We start from the raw sequence: 20,099 nt of genomic DNA, 5'->3' as shown, positions 1-20,099 counted from the left end.
GTGCAATTTAAAAACTATTTAAAATGTGTGGATTTAATTACTATTATTTAAAATTTTTAATTTGTAACTTAAATATGCAGTTTCACTGTTAACGGCAATTAAAAACAAGTATAAGTGCTTCTTTAAATATAATTGTAAAATTACTTTTTTATATAAGCATGCACTTTTGGTGCCAAGAATCCCTCTAACATTCAGGAACTAGAATGCCAGCAGGATACAGTCCAAAAAGTCAAGATGTGTCACAAATAAAAAAACCTGATTCTTGATGACTTCACAAACACATCCATGGAGTTTGCTTCTGGGCAGCAGAGAGAAATGGTTTGCCTCTGCTTTCTCCCACAGTTTTATTTCCTTTTACTGTACAATTTATCCCTGGATAAACTCCAAGGATTGGTCTTTTACTTTCTCAGCCATTCCTCTTCCTGGCCTTACTTTCTTGTGATCCCATCAGAACCAAGCATTTAGGTTTTATACCTATGATAGTTCATGAAGGTCATATTAGAATATTTCTAACTTGGGACTAATTAACCCCAGTGCTGTAGGCAGCTTGCAGGTCCGTGACATATGACCATAGGGAGCCTGACAATCATAAAATGGATCAGTCATGTGACTGGCCCAATTTTATGATCTTTTTTGGTTGTTAAGTGGTTGTTAAGCAAATACCATGGTTGTTAAGCAAATCCATTGTTTGCTATGGCATAGTTTTACTAAAAACTGGGATTAATTTCCTGTTTTCAGCAAAACCATCATAAAACACGGTCAGAACACTGCTGTAGAAACTTCGGATCAGAGTCAAAACTCCCTTTTTCCAGGTAGGCTGCAATTTCAAATGGTTGCTAAGTGACCAAACATATAAATCAAGGACCACCTGTACACATGTTTTTCATCAAAGACACCCGAATGCAGAATGACCAACTAAGTTTCTAGTACAGAGTGTCACCTTCGATCGGATTCCTTCACCAGTTTCATGGCAATCAGCTCAGCCTCTCTTATCTTGTGCTCCATCAGTCGCTTCTCCTCGCCGGTTTTCAAGGCCGCCAACTCTAATCGATGGCGCTCCTGCTCTGCTTCGGCAGCGTTCTGAGCCAACAGCTTGGCTTCCTCCTCAGCTATCTGAGCTTTCTCAGCCAACAACTCCGCTGCTGCCTCTGAACGGAGCTGGAGGAGAGTTTAAAAACAAGCACCTCGTATGGTAAGCTGCCCAGAGGCTCTCTGGATAGTGAGATGGTGGCATATCAATTTAAAAATAATAATAATAATAACATAAAATAACGTAAAATAATAAGATAATAAAATATAAATAAAATAAAAATTTTAAGTGGGTGCAAAATGGAGACAATTAATTGACCAGAAGCCCTTCGACCAGTGGTGGGTTTCAAATTTTTTACTACTGGTTCTGTGGGTGTGGCGTGGCTTGGTGGGCGTGGCTTGGTGGGTGTGACAGAGGAAGGATACTGCAAAGTTTCCATTCCCACCCCATTCCAGGGGAAGGTTACTGCAAAATCCCCATTTCCTCCTGATCAGCTGGGACTCGGGAGGCAGAGAATAGATGGGGGCGGGGCCAGTCAGAATTTTTACTACCAGTTCTCTGAACTACTCAAAATTTCCGCTACCGGTTCTCCAGAACTGGTCAGAACTTGCTGACCTCTGCCTTGGACCACCTACCACTAGGCTTCATTACCACAGCAATGCTCACCAGAGCCTCATTAGCTTGCCGAGCTTCATCTTCCACCTCAAAGAGACGTCGTTCCAGTTCTTCTTTGGCTCGCTCGGCTTCCTCCCGCAGCTGCTTCTCCCTGGCCAGCCTCTGGTGCTCCATCTGAGGGAATGAGCAAGGTTGGACATCTGCAAGAACTGCACAGTGGAATGCAGCCAGGCTCACTTTGTTCTGGTTTTTCCAGTCCTCCTCTTATATTACATACTTTTCAACTGTAACATCCCAGGGGCTGGAACCTATCCTTTGAAAACCGTATTCAGTCATCTTGCAAATCAATCTGCCAAAAATTAACTGCAGGTTTAAGTTATTGATTTCATATTTATTTGTAGTGTAGGGTTTGTTTGTTTTTTTACTGTCTAGGAATACTTCTCTGGAATAGGCACAACAAACAGAACAACAGGTAGAATAAAAAAATCAGAAAAAAAGAGAAGGAGGAAGTTCTGAGTTTCATTCCTGATTAAAAAAAGAAAGAAAAAAAGAAAACCGATGGATTAAACTTCTCACGCTTATATATAGAGAGGGATTCAAAACAGATCAAAATGTACTTTTAAAAAAAGGTCCTTGCCTCAAGAAAAATGTATATCATTGCCCTTTCAGATTCTCTTCACTAGGTTTAAACAGTTTATTATAATGCTTTTATTGAATATGTACATATGTTTAGGCCACACATGGAAGTTAGCACTATAACAAGTACAGACTCCAAAGGATAGTTAGGACTGCAGAAAAAAACAATTCCAGCCAGCCTACTTTCCATAGAAGGCCTGTATATTGTGCCAGTCAAAAGGGGACCTGAAAAAATAACTACAGACCCCTCAGATTCTGGACATAAATTGTTTCAACGCCTTCCCTTGGGATGCCGCTATACAATACTATATACCAAAACAACTAGACACAGGGACAGTTTTTTCCCTCATGCCATGACTTTGCTGAGCACCTAATCCTCACAGTATTGTTTTATGTCTAAGTACTCCATATTCCCCCATTCTGTATGGCCGTAGAATTATTATTATCCTTCTCATCTTCTCTACCATTGGTATCATTATTATGATTATTTTACTATTATGATTATATTATTGGTGTCATTATTATGATTATTACTCTCTTGCTTTGCATGTACACAGAGCTTCTGCATCGAAGAAAAAGTCCTTGTGTATCTAATTACATTTGCTCTAATTAGGTATTCTATTCTATTCTATTCTATTCTATTCTATTCTATTCTATTCTATTCTATTCTATTCTATTCTAATCTAATCTAATCTAATCTAATCTAATCTAATCTAATCTAATTCTATTCGTATTCCATTGTGTCCCAAGTACGTTGTCCACTTTAACTTTTGTGTGAGACTAATATCCAATATAATGTGGCAAAAATCATTAGAATTATAATAACAATATATCTCTGATCATTATTTGCCACACAGGCAGCTTGGAAGCAAGTTCAAACTTTGCGAAAGCCTTTAGCATTTGAACCAGTTCTAAGAGTGACCTTTTTCCTTGCTTTCTCCTCTCTGGCTTGAGCTTTCATCTGCTGGATCTCAATGGGATCCACTCGCCTCCTTCTCATGAACAAGTCGTGATTTCCAATAAAGAGTTGCATGATCTGCAAGAAAAGAGAAAAATGTCTTGCTGGAAATTTCCAAGAGAAAACAGTACCCTGTTTCCTTCAGTGGTCTATCAGATGTGTCTGGAAAGTCCAGAATATAAACACAACAATTCTTAATATATTACTCCATAATATTCCACTATGTAGTAATCTCTTTCTCTGAAGGGAGGGAAACTCAATTTAGTTCTCCAGGAAAACCTAAAATTAATCTCTGATTGATCTGGTTTTCAGCAACCACTATCTACATGCCTCAGGAAAATATAAAAAAACAGGGTACTAGGAATGCCATCCCATTCTGATAATCCTCATTATTTCCTGAATGCCCTTAAAAGCTCTATTGATAACCTCCATATCTGTACTTGGCTTGGACCTGACATTACCTAGAAGACTGTTTTCATTTAGGACTGACATAATGGAGAGTTACACATACATATTTTTAAGTTGTTATATTTCTAGGTTAATGAAAGAACGTACAGAACTTGGATATAGCTCAGCACTACTCAGAGCATAAATAGAAGGGTAGAAATGTGCATTTTCTATCACTGCCCCCTTTTTTCAGATTCCCTGGGCTTCCAAATGGATTCTTCCCCTTTGGTGTTTACAAAATCTCTCAAGATTTGGCTGTTCCAACATGCCCTAGAAATTGAGGAGAGTGATTGGTTCTTCTACCAATTGATAATAGTTCTATTTTGTTTAACTATTATATATTCCCAGTCCTGTGCATATGATTTTATGGATTATAGATTTTGCTTTCCCCCCCTCATTTTTAATCCGTATAACAGAGGTAGGAACTGCAAGAAAAATAAATCTTCACCTAATTTGGCTCTCCTAGCTATGGGAAATGGAACAAGTCTTACCCTGCATATCTTAATGTTTAGATAGATATATAGTGAAAAAAAACCACTCCCTTATTTGCTTCCTCACAATCATTTATGGCTTTAATTGTTGTTGTTTTTTATTCAAAAAGTTTTACAGAAATTTTTTTCCCCCTTTCCCCCCCCCTCCCCCCTCCCTTCACAACCCCCCTCCCCCCCCCGACTTCCCGGAACGAGCACAAGGTATAGTTAAAAACAAAACAAACATATGCTAAAAAAATTTCGTCCCAACTTAATTATACCCCTACAATCATCAATTCCTAACTTCCCCCGAAAGCTTTAATTGTTATTACTAAAAATCAAATCATTCAACAATGTCTAGGCCCGTGATGGTGAACCTATGGCACGCGTGTCAGAGGTGGCAGGCAGAGCCCTCTCTGTGGGCATGCATGCTGTCACCAGCTGCTCTTCTGGTTTCTGGCACGCATATGCCCGCTGGCCAGTTGGTCTTCACATGTGCCAGAGCGCCGGAAAGCCAAAGATCAACTGGCATATGTGCATGCTGAGCAGCTGATCTTCCGGTTTTCGGCATGTGCCAGCTGGTCTTTGGGTTTCTGGAGATCTGGCGCATGCACGCACACACACGTTCCTATTTGGGAACTCGATGCTGAAAAGGTTGGCCATCACTGGTCTAGGCAGTCAGAGGAATTTATTTATTTATTTATTTATTATTTAGATTTTTATACCGCCCTTCTCCCGAAGGACTCAGGGCGGTGTACAGCCAGATTAAAACAGAACAATATACAAATTAAAACCATAGTTAAAATAACGTATTCTATAAATGGCCGAAAATTAAAACCGTCAAATTTGACCCATAAATAAAATACACCAGTTAAAATTATTAAAATTTAAAAATTTAAAAATTTAGGATATTAAAAATTAAGCCAGTCCCGCTTGAATAAACAAGTACGTTTTCAATTCATGGCGAAAGGTCCGAAGGTCAGGTAATTGACGCAAACCAGGGGGAAGTTCGTTCCAGAGGGTAGGTGCTCCAACAGAGAAGGCCCTTCCCCTGGGGGCCGCCAGCCGACATTGCTTGGTGGACGGCACCCTGAGAAGACCCTCTCTGTGTGAGCGTACGGGTCGGTGGGAGGCATAGGGTAACAGCAGGCGGTCCCGTAAGTATCCGGGCCCTAAGCCATGAATTCAGAATTCAGTGCCACATGGTCTCTGTTCCAACCGAGTATAGATTGGTATGGTCAGGCCACTGTCTTTGGCCATTATTATAGTGGGGCATGTTATAATGGGACAGAAATGGGACAGAAAGAAGAGAACGACACTTCCATCAACACTGGGAGGACAAGCTACTATACATAAACAGGGAGCAAACCGCACATTCACTCAAATTAATGATGTTACCTAGATAGGTAATGAAATGTCTACATGAAGAAAACCAGCTCAGAGAGCACCAAGTGTTCTGACCTAGGCTTCCTTAGAAAATATAAAGCACAATCTTAGTCCCGCAAAACCTCTTTTATTTATACAACTGTAAATTACTTTCATTTACAGTCTGCAAGGCTTGATAGTCTTTCAGACTATTTCTGACCTATCTCACATGGAACGCTGCCAGAGAACTAATTTCCAGATTCAGGGCAAGGCCAAACTTGGCACAGAGTCACAAACAGAATTTTCAAATCTTGAATCGGCCAGATGAACTTCCTGCAAAAGCTCATATCCCGTTTGCTTCTCTTTTATGTCTTATGGGAGGGGCCAATCATCTCCAAGCCTTACTCCCAAGTCGACCCTGTTTTCTCAATTGTTCCTGTCTTCTGGAAGCTCTGTGCATGTGCACACTGGGGAACAGGCTCCCACTGTTCTTCTCCCTCGCTGCTGTCAGACTCCAGAGGCTGCAGATAACTATCAGATGGCCTTGGCCCCCTCTCTGCCTCCGATGCAGAGCCCTCGTCCGAGCTTTTCCCAACCCCCAGGACTAGCCCAAGTTTCTTCCCAACCTCCTCACTGTCTGAATCTGCTGCCAGCTCCACTGGCCACCGGCAGGCCACAACACCAAGGACTCCACAGATAGTCTGCTATATAAGAAAGCTCTCACCAGTTTATTGACTTTAGGCTGTGAGGAGAAGAACTTGAAAACCTCGGCTTTCTTGTCAATGGGCTTAATTGTAAGCTGAAAGAAAAAAAGGAGGGTAGGTTTTTTTAAAATGATCATTATATACTAAGTCCATGTACAAAATTTGCTTCCACTCGAAACCCATGGATGTAAAATATGGCGTTCTATAGCATTAAAAACAACCATTCTAACAAAATAATGAAAAATAGACATTGTAGAAAAAACAGTTTTATATTTTTCATAAATATGTAGCAAAAATGCAATGAAAAACCATCCCCTCTCCCTCCCCTCCCACTACCGCACTGCCAGTCTGCAAAGCCGGAAAGGTTGAGGACGGCTGCCCTGGCACATCCACCTACCTCTTTATCAGAATAAGAAATATTTTGGATGCTGCTCCATTCAAAAGACTTATTCGGAGAGAAGCGGTTATTGATGCTGTAGACATGAATCCCTTTGGCATCTACCCCAAGCAGGAAGTCTGTATGATTCTTCTTTTGCTGCAGAGAAGTCCAAGGTTAAAATCAATATATTCATCTTGTACACTGACTAGAACGGATGATGTTAGTTTATTTGGGTAATGAAATATCTGCAAGAAAACAACCTACTTCAGAGAGTACCAAGGATCCCACATTTCAACCCTGGGCTACAAATATCCTCCTTTATTGATTAATATATTCACCGTCTGACATTAACCAATTACAATTTAATTTGGCCTAAAATGCACATTTCAGTTCCAGGTTCATGGCACAGGTAGTCCTCGACTTATGACCGCACCGGGGACCAGAATTTCTAGTGCTAAACAAGGTGGTTAAGTGAATCACAGCCAATTTTAAAACCTTATTTGCCATGTTTATTAAAGGAATCCCTGTAATTGTTAAGTGAATCACATAGTTGTTAAGTGAATTGACATTCCCCCGTTGACTTTACATGGCTAGGAAGGTTGCAAATGGTGATCCATGACTCCAGGACACTGTAGACAATGTAAATACATGCTGGTTGCTGGTTGCTGGTTGCCAAGCACTTAAATTTTGATCACATGATGATGGGGATACTGCAACAGCTGTACAGTAAGTGCAAGAACTAGTCTTTCTTTCCTTCTCTCTCTCTCTCTTTCTCTCTCTCTTTCATTTATTTGCTGCCCATCTTGCAGTTTAAGTGTCTATTTTTCAGTGCTAATCTAACTTCAAACGGTTGGTAAATTAATGGTTGTAAGTCAAGGAATACTGTACCTGTAAACACCTGCCTTAACTGGGAATTTTATTGTCTTATTTAATTGTCCTTAATGCAGCTCAACTAGTCTCTATACAATGAAATGCATAACCAGTACTTTTGCCTCTTGGCAGTTTCTTCCCCATTGCTTCATACAAAAGAGTCAAACATCAGGCATCTATAAACTAGAATTTACCCACATGGTAGCTAACATGAATACACATCGAAAAATGTAAGACTAAGAGATCTGCTTAAGAGTCATGGCCTTTTACAATGGAGAACACTTTTTAAGTCAGGCAAATTGCTCCAGATCCCAACAGGCAATGCTGATGAGATTCTCAGAATTTATGAATGACTCCCATAGCCCCCTTCCCCCTCCCCCGTCCTTTTTGTTTTTTACTGGCAATACTGTTGGGGCACAAGGGATTTACAATCAAGTATCTGGTACTGTCAGAAAAATCAGAATCGGATGCATTAAAATTCATACATACTTACAGCAATGGGAAAATAATTAACCCCATACATCTCCAAGTCTTGTGCTATTTTAAGATAGTTCATCTCAGCTTCGTATCTAGAAGAATGGAATATTTATTTTTAAAAAGACTTGGAAAGGATTGTTCTTGTTTTATAAAGGAAACATGTTGATCTCTATTACCATCACCCCTGGGCTGTATTTATTGACTGTGAAATACTTTTACCTGTCTTTATTACCATTGCTGATCAAAGATGTTTACAAATTGCACTATAGCCTCTATAAAAATCATATAAGTAGATGGACAATTCAACCATGACATAGAAATAACTTCACTTGGCACATCCAAACAAATTGGAAATATGCTGGGATAAGTTTTACATTCAGATGAATGATTCCCCAATTGAAAAATGCCTTTTCTGAAAGGATATTCTGAAGTCCTGGTAATGTTATGTAAAAGATTCTGCTCTTGGGACAATCTGTAAAACATCTAAAGGCTTTGGATAGAGCAGGCCACAAACAATGATGGACAGATTCTCAGAAAAGATTATTCTTAAGCAGATATGTTGCTTTTAGTCTTGTAAAGACGGGAACCAGCACTTTAAATCAGGGGTCTCCAACCTTGGCAACTTTAAGCCTGGAAGACTTCAACTCCCAGACTTCAACTCCAGGCTTAAAGTTGCCACGGTTGGAGACCCCTGCTTTAAATGAAGTGCTGACAAAACTACAGTTATTTCTTTACTTATTAAATTTTTATGCCACCCATCTTGCCTAGAGGTGAGATCAACAACCAGGAGCAAAGTGATGAGAGAACATGAGTTTCTGAGTGCCCATCTGTTTGGATCAAACTTTGTACCAAGAAGTGAATTCAAAGGTTAGAATTTAGAATTCATTTAAATTCTTACTGGCTTCTAATATGTTCCATGGAAAAAACAGATGAATATGGGCAGAGTGTCAAAGTCATGCAATGTGTATTGTGACATCCTGGTTTATTTTTAATTTTTTATCCTACTTTTATTATTTTTATAAGTAACTCCACACCGTGAACAAACCTACCTTACTTTTCGGAGTACAAGACACTCCGGACTATAAGACGCACCTACCTTTTTTGTGAAGAAAATAAGAAAAAGAAATCTGCCTCTGCCTCCCAGTAATTTTGCCTCATTGCAGCAAACAGCAAATAGCCTGCTTTACTTTCATTTTCAGCATAGCTTGATTAGCACAAGAAAATAAAAATCTGCTCCCAACAATTTACCTCCTTGCAGCAAGCAGCAGGGGCCCCCACAAAACAGCTGAGAGCTGGGAGGCTGAGGGACAATCAACTTGTGCTAATTAGGCTGTGCTGAAGCTGAAATGGGCTGTTTCTTCTTGCTGAAAGGAGGTAAATTGCTGGGAGGCAGAGGCCAAAGGGTGGGCGGGGCTACATTCAGTGTATAAGATGCACCTAAATTTTCACCTCCTTTTAGGGGGGGAAAGGTGCATCTTATACTCTGAAAAATATGGTAATACTCCCTCCTCTTCCTGTTTTCCCCACAACAACAACCCTGTGAGGTGAGTTGGGCTGAGAGAGATTGACTGGCCCAAAGTCACCCAGTCAGCTTTCATATCACAGGTGGGACTAGAACTCACAGTCTCCTGGCTTCTAACCTGATGCCTTAACCACTAGAAACTGAAAACCTGCCCTTTGCTCTTCTGTCATGATGTTGCACAAAAATATGGAAGGTGTGTAACTTGCATCGCAGTGTTGCACAGGGGCAGAAAGTGTGTCACTGTCCCCCCCCCTACCAGGTGCTAATGGATGTGAGTCCTTTTTTTCCAAACTACAGTTACAAGCACAGGGTGGTGCAGTACCTGGCCATTCCTTGGTGTCCAGCGTAACAGGCAGTAATCCTTTCTTCCCACATGTCAGGCGTCATCTGATATTGACGGAGAACCTAGATAAAAGAAAAAAGTAAAGAACAAAGAAGAAAACAAAAGCAAAAATATTTATTTTTCAAACCTCAAGAAAGCTGTTCATACAGGTAATGACAAACTGTTCTGCTTTGGAAGGACCTGGAGAATTACATATGACTTAAAATGCTGCAGGATTAGAAACAAACTGACTCCCATTTCTGGAAGCTTTTCAGCTTGTTGGCAATTTAATACAGCACTGCTAACTTCGCTTTGATTTTGTCATAAATTCCCCTTTTGTGAAGAGCAGTCTGGATTCTATCTGGAAGAAGGTTAATCCAGAATGGAAACACCAAGGTCAGGTTATAACTCAGTTTTGAGCTCATGACCAGGAGTTCCCTGGAGAAGATATTTTGAAGGAGAAACCTCCCTTCATAGCTAACAATTCACATTCTCCAATAGTTGCTTGAGAACTGAGGAACGTCATAATTTTAAAATTTCCCACTCTCTAGAAAACAAAGAGAGGAACAATCTGTCCTAAAAGGGCGAATAGAAGTCACTGGTCTTTGGGAAGAAGTTGTTTTATGAGTTATGCAAATCTGTTGCTCCCTATCTGGCTAATTCTGCTATTTTGGGTATCTGAGGATTCCTATTCATGACCAGTAGGATAGGAAAGTGTGAAAACACTTACTCTTTTTGGCAAAAGCTCTTCTGGAGCTAAGAAACCTGGTTTGTGCAGATTTGGGTCATAGTCACCATACTGTGAGGGAAAGAAGTATCAGACGAGTCAACAGGAAAATACTGTATACAAAGGATTGACAGCATAGTATAAGATATAAATTGACATTAAAAAAAAAAAAAAGAAAACACTGAATTATTTGATCATAAAATAACAACTAAAAAATGGCTAAAGCTCTAAAAGATTTTTACAAGGATGATGTATACACTGTAATTCCACGGAACAAAAAAAAAACCCTGTCAGAAGTAATTTTTCTGAGAATTTTACCTTCCTGTCCTTTAAGATTGACAAAATATGCTTGAAATTTAACCCGTTAGTACCAAGCATACACTAGTTTACAATTCAAGAAGAATTCAGTGCCATAATTTTGAATTTTGTTGTCAATTTCACCAACATAGTAAAGCTGCAGTGGGTCCAGCTGTAGCTTAAGCACCAATGACTAGGAAAAGATCTGAATGTCTTCTTAAAGAGAGAACTACAGTTTAGTGCAGGGGGTCTCCAATCTTAGCAATTTTAAGCCTGGAGGACTTCAACTCCCAAATGCCCCAGCCAGCTTTGCTGTTGTTGTTTTTTATTGATTGCTGTTTGTTTTTCCAGGTTTTTGATGATTTTTGTGTTTATAGATTCATTTCATAAACCTCCCAGAGTTGTAAACACATTGGGGTAGTGTATAAATTTCACCAATTAATCAATAAACATGTAGTGTCACTGAGTCCCACAATTTAATCCGTCATTTCCAAATAGCTAGCCCAGCACTAGCAATATAGTGGGACAAATATGACATTTCACTGGGACTGGTGCCATCCTCCTGTCATAGTTATATATATATATTACATGCTCAAAGACATTTAGGGATAATGGAAGGCAAAACTTGCACTCTTTTCATTTGATCTGCCTCAGTTCTGGACTAAAGTTGGTTGATTTCTCAGTAACTAGCAAGGGTGGGTATAGCAGATCTCTGTTCAATGCTAAGAAAGATTGGATGAAACAGTTACAGCTGCCCCCCCCCCTTAACTTTCTGAAGGATGATTCAGGGAAGAGGAAAGGTCAGGAAGAGACTGTTGAAAGGAAAATCCATCCGGTTCATGTCCAAGCCAGGAATAAAATAAAATAAGAGGCTGATTGGAAAGGAATTTTAACGATGAACAGAACCAACAGCAGTTCTGGGTCAGCTGAACAACTACTAGATAATAATAACAAGAACAACAACAACAACAACAACATTATCAGAGTTGGAAGGGACCTTGGAGGTCTTCTAGTCCAACCCCCTGCCCAGGCAGGAAACCCTACACCATTTCAGACAAATGGCGATCCAACATTTTCTTAAAAATTTCCAGTGTTGGAGCATTCACAACTTCTGCAGGCAAGTTGTTCCACTGATTAATTGCTCTAACTGTCAGGAAAGATGAGTGTCAGGATTTTTATACAGGTCCTGAAATGCTGCTGGGGTTGGAGGAGGTGCAATGTCTGAAATGCCCTTAGGAAATTGTGCAATGTAATGAGCTCTATGTCTTCTGTTAAATGGTCATGTCCTGTTCTTAGAATTTGGGTGGAAGAGAATGTAAATTTGTAATCCCATCCCTGGAGTTGAAGGTCTTTTGTTTCTGAATAGACTGGCCCAATCTTTATTAATGGGCACAAAATATCTGCTGGGAGCTATTAAGAAAGACTGAGTCTGCTTTCTGTCTTTAAGAGGATGTTTCTCCATTTCTCTTTTAGGGAAATATAATATTCTACGTATAGTCAAGGCTATGATTTTCCCAGTTGCAATGTATGGCTATGAAAGTTGGATCATAAGAAAGGCTGAGCACCAAAGAATTGAGGCCTTTGAACTCTGGTGCTGGAGAAGACTCCTGTGAGTCCTTTGGATTGCAAGGCGATCAAACCGGTCAGTCCTAGAGGAGATCAACCCTGACTGCTCTTTAGAAGGCCAGATCCTGAAGATGAAACTCAAATACTTTGGCCACCTAATGAGAAGGAAGGACTCCCTGGAGAAGAGCCTAATGATGGGAAAGATTGAGGGTAAAAGAAGAATGGGACGACTTCGCAACTAACAAATATTCTGCCTTTTTAATATTTCCCAAAATATTTCATTCTTCTCTAAGGGGCAGCTTCCCACAAGACTTTATGCAGGAACTCCTCAAATGCATGCTGCAGAATTATTTTGAATTTTAAAAAAAGAGGAGTAGGAAAGAAAAACCATCACCTTACAGGTAGACCCTAACTTATGACTATACCATAGATCAACGGTTCTCAACCTGTGGGTCGCGACCTCATTGGGGGTCGAATGACGATTTGCCAGGGGTCGCCTAAGACCATTGGAAATATGGGAAGTATACTTGCGAGTCGAAGAATCGCGCTCCAATGGTTGACTCCAGAAGCCAGCTGCAGGCTCTTCAAATCGCTAGCCGAATTCAGCTTCAGGCGCGATGAATTAAAAAAGAGAGAAATCTTTGCTCTAATGTCTCCCTCTCAAGCCAGCTGCAATCACTCCCAATCGCTAGCTTAATCTGGCTTCAGGCACGATAAACTTAATAAGGGAGGAGTCTCCGCTTTAATGCCTCCGTCCTCAAGGCAATCACAAATAGTTCAGATCGCTAGCCAATACGACTTCAGGTGCGATAAATTCAAAATGAAAATAATTTTACGGTTGGGGTCACCACATCGTGGGGAATTGTGTAGGAATTTAGCACCCACCCCTCTCCTAGAAGAATGAAATATTTTCGAAAATATGTAAAAGGCAGAATATATTTCCCTGGATGAGAAATGGAGAAACATGTTTTAAAGACAAAGCAGCTTCCTGACTCCCCCCCACCTTTGTCAATGGGTCAGAGGTAGAAACTCATCCCCCCACCTTTGTCAATGGACCATCATTTGCAACACAATAGAACAGAAACTCACCACATGACACCTGGGAAGATTACATCAGCCAGCAAGGCTAGCTAAGACTCCCACCCCCTGGGAGTCTGACAACCAATCAGGATATCCTTCCTGTGCCCCATAAAGTTCAAAGCTCAGAGAAAGCATAAAGCCAGGGAGCGCACAGGATCTCAGCCCTTTTCTGTTCAGGAACTCAAGCCATGTGATCCTGACCACCATTAAACCATCTTTCCAAGCAGCCTCCATGTTTCTTTGTCCCCACTTGGAACCGAACCCAGATGGATATTTCTTCCAACAATTGTATTAAAGGAGTCGCAGTACTATAAAGGTTGAGAACCACTGCCATAGATCATAAGTCATGATGGTCGTATAATGACTGACTCAATTTTACAGCATTTTATGCTGTGGTCATAAAGTGAATGCTGTGGTTGTAAAATGAAAACCACAATAGTTAAGTAAACCCATTGTTTCCTAGATCCGGCATAACTTCACTAAGCAACCAGTCAACAGTTTAGAACTATCTGTACTCAGAATGCCCTCTCCAGTGTAAATTGCATTTTATTCCACAGTGGTTTTTTTTGTTTAAAATGAAGATATTTCAATCTCCTCTCTGCATTTTAATCTATTGACCTCCCACGAAATCTAAACAGCGGGTACTCATTAAATAAATCTGCAAAATGCAAAACACCCCAAAATGGAGACAGATGAGGTGAAAAACATACCACTTCCTATTTCCAGCTAAGCTTCAGCAGATCCTTTTCTGTTAATTAACACTCTGTGTGTGTTATAAAAGGCGACAAACTAACAATTATAAAGCCTCACCTTGGCTTGAACTGCATAAGACGCCAATAAAATTGTAGCCTCGGGAGAACAGTAGATTTCTTCATCCAATATTTGTTTCTTAACCTAAGACCCAAGGTGGAAAAAAAAAGGAAGAAAAATCTAAGACTCAGCCAAAGCTTGAAAACAAAATAATAGACACCCAGACTTTGTTTTGGCACCTGAAATGTAACCATTAGCTGAGTTTTCGAGAGAGAAAAATAAAAAAAATGTTGGCCACTGTAAAGACATGCAGAAAAATACCAAGAATATTCGAAGTAGTTACATATGCTTTTAAAGCATGCTACATAATAACTACATTCTAAACTGTATCTAATTTCCATTTGGAAGATCAGATCAGTAAGGGATTATTTAGTCCACTCTTCTATTTTGTTAGCGGTCAGCCAGATACTGAGGAAATCCACAAGCAAAATAGAAAGGTTATAATTCTCCACTATGATTTGTTTTCCACCATAGAAATATAGAGGATTAATAAGGAAAAAAATCTAGCAAATCAGACCAAAGATCCATCTAATCCAGCATTCTGTTTTCCAGAGCAGCTAAAAAGCTTCTTCAAAATCCAACAAGAAGGCTTGAAAACAATTCCTGTGCTTGTTTCTGGTTTGTTTGTTTTTTATCTTTCTGAGACACACTGTATTTGCACGTAGGGTCTCATTCAAATATTCTTCAGGTCACTGTTGTTTGGAGAAGCTTAATTCTATTCAGTCCCATAAACATGGCCTGGTAAACTCCAGAAAACAATGATGCATTCTGCATTGTGTTTTTCTTGTGTGTGTCCTGAATGAACCATCAAGCAAAGATTCATTTGGTTATTTTAAATGCTAGCAATTTGAGGAAAAAGAGAGAGGGAAGTTCCCATTATACCTTTTGTGCCAATGACAATTTTATTTCAAGCTTGTAGAAATTGTCCCCCATAGTCCCCTCCTATGGGAACTGTAATCAGATAACAAGATCAGATGGCTAGAGTTCCCAATTCTGTTTAATGTATTCCTTCCCTCTAGCTTATCTCCCTTTTCTGACTCCTGTCTTTTTGTTTCTGTTTGTTTCTCTTTGTTCCTTGTTCATTTTGGTAGCTGCTTTGTTTTAATTGGGATGTTTAATATAACATATGGGAGAAAACGCCCTTGTTTTCTGCCAAACATAGAAGGCTATAGTACTACAGAACCTCTGCCTAGAAAGATAAATTGATTTCTAAGCTGTCTTTATCAATCAAATAGCAGTTCACCCAGGCATTTATGGAATAACTGTGCCAAGATCAAACTGAGTTGTAATTAGGTGTTCTACTGCTTTTCTTTTGCTTTTTTAAATGAGCCCTGTATAGATTTCTGAATTTAATGTTTTAACACCAATCAGAGCAATAATTGAGTAAGGCTTTGAGTAGTTGGGAAAAGAATGCAAAATTCCAAAGCTCTGTAATATACTTCTTTACACTAGTATTTATTTGGCTACTCTAGAAAGAAAAGCCTCTGGTACTGTACGTTTAGAATACAGTCTTCTCTTATATTCTGATTTTAGTTAATATTTGTTTTTTTGTTTAATTTATCAAATTAATTGGCTGCCCATTTTACCACAGATTACCATATTATAACAGGTAGTGCTTGATTTACAACCACAATCGAGCCCAAAAGTTCTGTGGCTGAGCAAGACAATTAAGTCAGTTGTGCCTCACTTTTTTTGTTTTGTTTACATTTATACCCCGCCCTTCTCCGAAGACTCAGGGCGGCTTACAATGTATAAGGCAATAGTTTCATACTATTTGTATATTTTTTACAAAGTCAACTTATTGCCCCCCCAACAATCTGGGTCCTCATTTTACCTACCTTATAAAGGGTGGAAGGCTGAGTCAACCTTGGGCCGGGCTCGAACCTGCAGTAATTACAGGCTTTTGTGTTATAATAACAGGCTTCTCTATTGCCTGAGCTATCCCGGCCCCTTTTGCAATCTTTTTTGCCAAAGATGTTTAATGTATCACGGCAGTTAAGTGAAATGTGGTTGTTAAGTGAATCTGGCTTCCTCCATTGCTTTTTAAATGAGCCCTGTACAGATTTCTGAATTTAATGTTTTAAGGATTGTTGGTTTTATTTAGAATTTTTTTCCACTTATTTCTTTGTTGCCATTCTGGGTCCTTTTTAGAATCAAGTATAGAAATAATACTTATTAGTGGCAATTAAAATAATTAAAGCTCAGATCTCTTCCTAAAGTCTGAAAAGGGGACAAGCTAAAGAAGTCAACCGAATCAAATTCATTTAAGTATGGGTGACAGTTACTGGAATAGCTGATCTCTACTATTAAACACTGTGACTTTCTCATTCCTCCTGCAATCAGGAACTGCCTTCTACATTAATAACTTTGCATTATTAAGCCAAGCAAATGGTTCAATACATTTTATTAGGTTGAATTTCTTAAGTATACGGATGCTTGCATATGTTATTCTCCCACTCTTACCCCAATTATACTGCAAATCTAAATTTTAACGTTAGGAAACCCAGCAAGTTCAAACGTGCTGTTTTGCCTCCTCTTTTATGTTTCTTTTGGACCTGGAAAAAAAATTCCCCAAACTACATTCCTCCAAGGGGAACAAGCCAAGGCAGGTTTGAAGGAACTGCAAGAAAATGTGTAGCTTTCGGGGAGATGAAAAGGAAGGGAAGGGAAGGGAAGGGAAGGAAAGGGAAAAGAGAAACAGCTTTCTTTTCAACTAGTTCAGCCCACGTAATTGTCAAGATGATGGTGAAAAGCAGCCAGGAAATTGATCCTATCTAGTGGATCAACTCTTCCAAAGAAAAGTTAGTTCCAAGGTAATAACAGAAGCATGCATTCAGAATTTTAGTTGTTTACATTAAAGTAGTTTGTGAAATCCAGCACCCCACTCTGGTTGATAATGATCAAATGCAGTAGTAGGGGTAGGACTCCCATTTTTTGGCATTCCAAGTCAAGGGTGTCACACTCAAGACCTGTGGGCCGCATCTGGCCCACGGGTTGCTTAGATCTGGTGCGCGGGGCCACCCTGGAAACAGCAAAGGTCCAGCCTGTGGTGCCTCTGCCAGCGAAAACAGAGCTCGGGAGGGCTGTGCGCAGCGCCCCCCCCACCTCGAGCTTCGTTTCCTCTGGAAGAGGGTTGCAGGAGGCCATTGCAACTGAAAATAGGGCCCAGGAGTCCATTTTCGCTAGCAGAGCACTTGGGCCACCACAGGCACCCTTGACATGAGTGATGTCATGCTGGCCATGCCCCCTGGCGACACACCCCTGAGGTCTAACACAACCCTGATGGGGGCCTCAATGAAATCGAGTTTGACACCCCTGCCCTAAAAAATTCTTTTTTCTGCAGAACAGGACGGCACACAAAACTATTTGCTTTTCAATGCCAGATGAAATCCTGGCTTTTCACCTAAAGACAGACTAAATATTTTGTCATTTTGTCCCTTTAAAAATCTGTTTCTTTTCATTATTGCATTATTTCTATTTTAAATTTTCAAGGTGTCATTCATTTTTATTTCACTTTGCTTGTTTTATGAATTATAGCTTTTCCTGAGAACCTTATATGAGCTATAAATATTTTAATAAAAGAATAAACGTTTTCTGGATCCACTCCCTCCCTTCACCATCTTCTTGGAGCATCCAGGTCATCTTGCCCACCCACACTGCACACAGCCTTCTCCTTACACCTGCATGACATTTTCACACTTCCTCATGCTGGCAAATAAAGGCAAGAGATGCTACTTTTACAAAGGACAAGGAGTCCCCTTGCCCAGCTTTTAGCAAACAGTATCCTTACAGCTTCAAATTATAGCAAAGTATTCATAAGTGATGAATAATGCAGAGCTGCTTGAACATTTATTTAGGAACAGTTATTACCTACATAATATGATTTCACTTAAAAGTTTTGATAGATTTTGACAGCACATCATAATCTAAAGTTTTCCTGTTGGTTGCAGCAAAGTAAGGTGATTGCTTAAAAGGAGAGGCGGGTTAAAACAATTTAAAGTTGGGGGTGAGAACTGAATGCCAGAATCTCTTTCATCAGAAGCATACATCTTCACCTCACATAAGTGGCGTTTCTCAACCTTAGCAACTTTACAGTGTGTGAACTTCAACTTCCAGCACTCCCCAGCTCATTTCTTGATCATAAATCATCACATATTGATTCCGTTAGGACGGTAGGATATTTTTTGATACCTCCATCTATTTCCCGATAATTGTTTGGAGGACTAGCATAAAAGGCATGGTAGAAAGTAAGTTACACACACATACAGGTGAAAAAGTACTGATGTTTCTTGACTATTAGGGCTGGTGATGGTTGTATGGCTGTTTTAGTGATTTAAAATAGTCTATTGTCTCTCATTTGGCCTTTTGCTATAATCCTCTTTTAGCTATATAAATTGTGAGACCTTTCCAAAAAGACAGAACTTTTGAAAAAACGTACATTAAGCTTTTTTTTTTACTTTTTTTAAACTTTTTTTCTGAAAAAAAACGTACATTAAGGTACTTGGAGCTAAAAGGTACCATGTTAGAAATACAATGTATATACCAGTGGTGGATTGCCCCCAGCTTGGACCGGTTCTTGCGAACCGTTAGTAAAACCGGGGGTAGGCTCCGCCCACTGACCCCAACGTCATTAGGAAGCTTCTGCGCATGCACAGAAGCAAGCGCGTGCACGCAATCCCGCTGTGAACCGGTAGTAAAGGTAAGTAGAACCCACCCCTGGTATATATTTCCTATTTGGCAGTAGATGATGCTGAGCTTGTCAGCTGGAAACCCAAGCACCACGCTACAGGGTGAGCTCCTGTTACACGCCTCAGCAACTGACCACTTAGCAGTTCGAAATTACAAAAATGCGAGTAGATAAATAGGTGCCACTTTGATGGGAAGGTAATAGCATTCTGTGCAGCTCAACATATAGTCATGCTGGCCACATGACCACAGAAATGTCTTCAGACAATGCTGGCTCCCTTGGCTAAGAAATGGAAATGAGCACCACCACCCCTAGAGTTGGACACAACTGGACAGGGGAAATCTTTACCTTCACAATGTTTTCTGATTTCCTAAAAATCAAGGAACATAAACTAACTTCATAAACTAACATTAAATATACTTTATTACAGTGCTTCCTAAAGCTAGGTAAATTACCCAAAATTGGATAAAAGTGGCTTTTCTTTTGATAATGATACACAAACCCACAAAGACAGACCTTTAAATTGACTGAAATATGCCACATGTACTAAAATATATTTCAAAATCTCCCAAAGTATTCCCATTAAGACAAAATTGATAAAACTACATGGTGATTTTTAAAATAACTTAAAGATCGTTTCTGTCAAAGTTACTACAATGCTGAAGGAAGGGATTTATAACTGGTCCTTGCAGTTTGATAAGACTTTCTGCCAAGTGGTTTTGAATAATGAACGAAAAGGTTTGGGAAGCACTGCTTTATAAGACAAAATAGGATAAGAATAAGTATCCAAAGTGTAGCTTCTAACACGAAGGGCTTTCCACAGAACCTCTGCATGAATTCTGGGTTTGTTTTGTTTGGGTCATCCTCCAATTTCTGCACTGGTGTAACAGGACATGTAATTATTCCCAATATAGCAATTAGCTCTATTTAGTTAAATACAGCAAAATTAGCTGCCCGCACTCAGACGTTGTCCTCTTTCCATTAGTTGATTATACAGATGCAGTTCTGAATCCTGACTTGGAAGAAGATCTATGAGCAACAATTAATTAAAGGGAGAGGGCTCGTAAATTATGCAAGTCTCTAAAAAACAGAAAACAAGACTGATATCAAAAGTCAGTGTTGTGGAAATGATGTATA

General features: G+C 39.7%; 1 protein-coding gene across 2 annotated transcripts in view; it reads right to left on the bottom strand.

Annotated features, from left to right (window-relative positions):
• The window catches only part of LOC131188875 (merlin-like), a 49,084-nt gene that overhangs the window by 9,635 nt on the left and 19,350 nt on the right, over positions 1 to 20,099 (bottom strand). For both annotated transcript variants that reach the window (XM_058164507.1, XM_058164506.1), the window contains exons 5-13: positions 14,276 to 14,359; positions 10,526 to 10,594; positions 9,796 to 9,878; positions 7,968 to 8,043; positions 6,623 to 6,760; positions 6,246 to 6,320; positions 3,204 to 3,317; positions 1,697 to 1,819; positions 941 to 1,158 (exon numbers count right to left, since the gene is read on the bottom strand). In XM_058164507.1, coding sequence (XP_058020490.1) covers positions 941 to 1,158; positions 1,697 to 1,819; positions 3,204 to 3,317; positions 6,246 to 6,320; positions 6,623 to 6,760; positions 7,968 to 8,043; positions 9,796 to 9,878; positions 10,526 to 10,594; positions 14,276 to 14,359 — 980 coding nt within the window. The remainder of the gene's footprint in view (positions 1 to 940; positions 1,159 to 1,696; positions 1,820 to 3,203; positions 3,318 to 6,245; positions 6,321 to 6,622; positions 6,761 to 7,967; positions 8,044 to 9,795; positions 9,879 to 10,525; positions 10,595 to 14,275; positions 14,360 to 20,099) is intronic.

The sequence above is a fragment of the Ahaetulla prasina genome, chromosome 1 (genome assembly GCF_028640845.1).
Source record: "Ahaetulla prasina isolate Xishuangbanna chromosome 1, ASM2864084v1, whole genome shotgun sequence".
Taxonomy (NCBI): Eukaryota; Metazoa; Chordata; class Lepidosauria; order Squamata; family Colubridae; genus Ahaetulla; species Ahaetulla prasina.
Note: the sequence above shows the minus strand (reverse complement) of the source record. Positions and strands in the feature narration are given on the sequence as shown.